General features: G+C 50.7%; 1 protein-coding gene across 1 annotated transcript in view; it reads right to left on the reverse strand.

Moving 5' to 3' along the window:
- Nucleotides 1–2,961, reverse strand: part of LOC144220931 (uncharacterized) — an 11,483-nt gene that overhangs the window by 7,955 nt on the left and 567 nt on the right. The window contains exons 2-3 of the mRNA XM_077751290.1: nt 1,482–1,623; nt 187–266 (exon numbers count right to left, since the gene is read on the reverse strand). Coding sequence (XP_077607416.1) covers nt 187–266; nt 1,482–1,623 — 222 coding nt within the window. The remainder of the gene's footprint in view (nt 1–186; nt 267–1,481; nt 1,624–2,961) is intronic.

The raw sequence follows: 2,961 nt of genomic DNA on the forward strand, positions 1-2,961 counted from the left end.
CGCCGCCCCTAGGCCCGGCCTGGAGGCTGCGGGGCTCCGGGTCCCCTTCGGCAACAACACGTGCGGCCGCCCCGACTTCTCCGCTCCTCCGCGCAGCCCGCGCGCGGGGCTCCGCGGCCGCCGCGCTGCGCACCCCGACCTCAGACGCTCGGGGGCGGGGGGAACGCCGCGGCTCGGGAATCCTACCTTGGCTGCCGGCGCTGCCCTCCGGTCCCCGGACTCCTGGGGCNACTGAAGTTCGTGAAACATCTAGTGCGTGTCGGACCCTGTGTAGATTTGGGAAACACGGTCAGGTCCCTTAGGAGTTGGCAAGCCAGGGCATCTTTCTTGGCCGGGTGCCAGTGGCATTTTTTGGTTGGGGCTCTCCTGGTTCTGACCATCCCTGATTACTGGCACTGAATTCCTGTAGCCACGTCTTATGCGTCTTATGGGGGAGGGGGGCTGGGAGAGGGGGAGAGTAACATTGCCCGAGGCTGAAAACCTAATTAGCTGATAATTAAGCAATGACCGGTGATGTCCCACTGTCAGGCTTTTTGAGAGCAATGGGGACCCTCCGACACCCCCCTTTCCCTGAGGCTTCCAGTTTTTATTTTTTTATGAAGGCCTGCCAAGGGTTACAAAGAGGGTGAACGACGGAAAGTGTTTCCATTTCATTTCTTCCTCAGCAAATGTTTGCTGAGCACTTACAATGCGCCACTTTTTACAAATGAGGGATACAATAAAGGACAAAACTCCCCCAAATCTCTGTCCTGGTTGAATTCACATTTAATGCAACAAGTTAACACAACACTTTTAGCACACAAAAATGCAGTGCGGCGNTGGAGGCAGATACAAGTTTTGCAAAGTGATATGGAAATGTCTTAAGCTTATCCTGGCAATGTATCTGTGTGATGACATTTGGAGATAACATCATCAGTGGAAATATTAGTGACACTTTGTCAAAATGAGGTCTGTGCCAACCTTCCCTCCTCCTTAAGTGTCTTTGGCCTCTCTGTCCCGACATAATCTGGTCAAAGTGACCATCAAGGGCAGAGAAAGAGGAGGAGTAGGTACCTGTGGGCACTGCCTGGAAGGGAAAGGGGTAGTGCGTGTGTGTGTGTGTGTGTGTGTGTGTGTGAGAGAGAGAGAGAGAGAGAGAGAGAGAGAGAGGGACTGATAGGGCCCAGCCCGGTGGGCCGGTGCCCTGTTGAATGCGAATCGGTCTGAGAAGTGCTGACACGGATATTTTCCCATTCTTTGGCTTTACAGTGCCTCTGAGTCATTTCCAGACCACTCTTGCCCCAGTCCTTGCAAGACCCCCTCCCCCACCTCCCCCCACTGTGCCCCAAAGCATGCTGGGGCAAAGTCCTAGATCACAACCTCTGGGCTTCTGGCGTCAGGCATCACCTGATGAGGTTAAAGCTTTTCTGAATGACTTTCCCCTTTGAGTTCTGCCATTTTTCGCAGCCCACCGATCACAGTGTTTTGGAAACTGCAGTTACCCACAGGTCTGTTTTCTCCGCAGCTTCTCCATCGGTGGTCTTCGTGAGGGACAGCGCAGCCTTTGACAGGGAGAGGTAGTGTCCGTAATCATCATAATTATGATGACTGGTAATGGCGTTGCCACTAAGAATTTCAGACTGACTATTTCGCAGAAATCTCTCAACAGTCCTGTGAAGCAGGCCTTATTGGGTTTTCCATTTTATAGATGAAGAAACTGAGACTCATGACATCATTTGTCTTCAGTGGAGGAGTTAATGAATGGGGCGGCCAGAACTTCGAGTTGGATTGTGCCATCTACAGAGTATTTGCCTCTGAGCATTTCGCTGCTGTTTCTAGAGCATCTACTATGTGCTGGACACTGTTTTTAGATATGGGACAGGATGGACAAAGCTCCGTTTTTTACCCCTCTTATTCTCTTGCTCTGTCCACGCTTTCCTCCAAAGGAAGAATTTTGGGGGTCACTTGGGTGGTTCACTAGGTTGAACGTCGGACTCTCGATTTTGGCTCAGGTCATGATCCCAGGGTCGTGGGGTCGAGCCTCGCATTGGGCTCTGTGCTGAGAGTGGAGCCTGCCTGAGATTCTCCCTCTCTGCCTGTGTGCCTCTCCCTTGCTTGCGCGCTCTCTCTCCCAAACAAATAAATAAATAAGGAAATAAACAAATAAATAAGTAGATAAATAAAGCAACTTTCTTCCAGAAAATTTACTGTTAAAAAAAAGGAAGAATTTTGTTTTAGTTTGAGATTAAGACATTTCCCGTATAACTTCATAGTTACCTGTTAGGAGACGCAAGCTATTTTTAGTGGGAAAGGGCATATTTATCTTCCAGACTGATGTTCCATTAAAGAGGGTGAGAATCCAAGGTGGGAAGACCCACACCAGGGGGCAGTAGGGGCACAGGCAGTGTGGGTAGAGAAGGAAGGAGGCAGGGATGCTAAGGAGACCAAGCGGAAAAGGGCTGTCTCCTGCTGAAACTGGCACTTCTGACCATGGCCATTAGCTGTCTTTCCGTAAGTGAATGTGAATTAAACCAAACTCCTAGGGAGGGACTTGCATTTCTTCATTTTGCCCGTGATGACCTTTCCCTCTTCTGCCAGCTAATATTCTGCTCATCCTCCTAGGTCGAGCTCAAGGAAGCCGTCCCCTATTCCCTCTTTCCAGTGTGACCTTTTCCCTGTGTGAAAGCGCTTACTCCATAGTTTAATTCCCTGCGAAGACATTGCCTCCCCTACAAGACTCCATGTCTAGAGCAGGGTTCATGTGGGCTGTGCTAGATGGTCTTCTGTTTGCCTTTCCACATCCACTCTCTACTGTTCTCCACCCTGGTCTTAGTTTGGGGAGGCTGATCTGAATGGGGAAGACCAAAGGCTTCTATGCCTCGGGTGGCTCAGTTGGATGAGCGTCCAGCTTTGGGCCAGGTGATGATCTCACAGTTCATGGGTTCGAGCCCCATATTAGGCTCTGCAGCAGCAAGTGTTGAG

The sequence above is a fragment of the Crocuta crocuta genome, unplaced genomic scaffold, assembly GCF_008692635.1.
Source record: "Crocuta crocuta isolate KB4526 unplaced genomic scaffold, BGI_CrCroc_1.0 scaffold124, whole genome shotgun sequence".
Classification (NCBI taxonomy): Eukaryota; Metazoa; Chordata; class Mammalia; order Carnivora; family Hyaenidae; genus Crocuta; species Crocuta crocuta.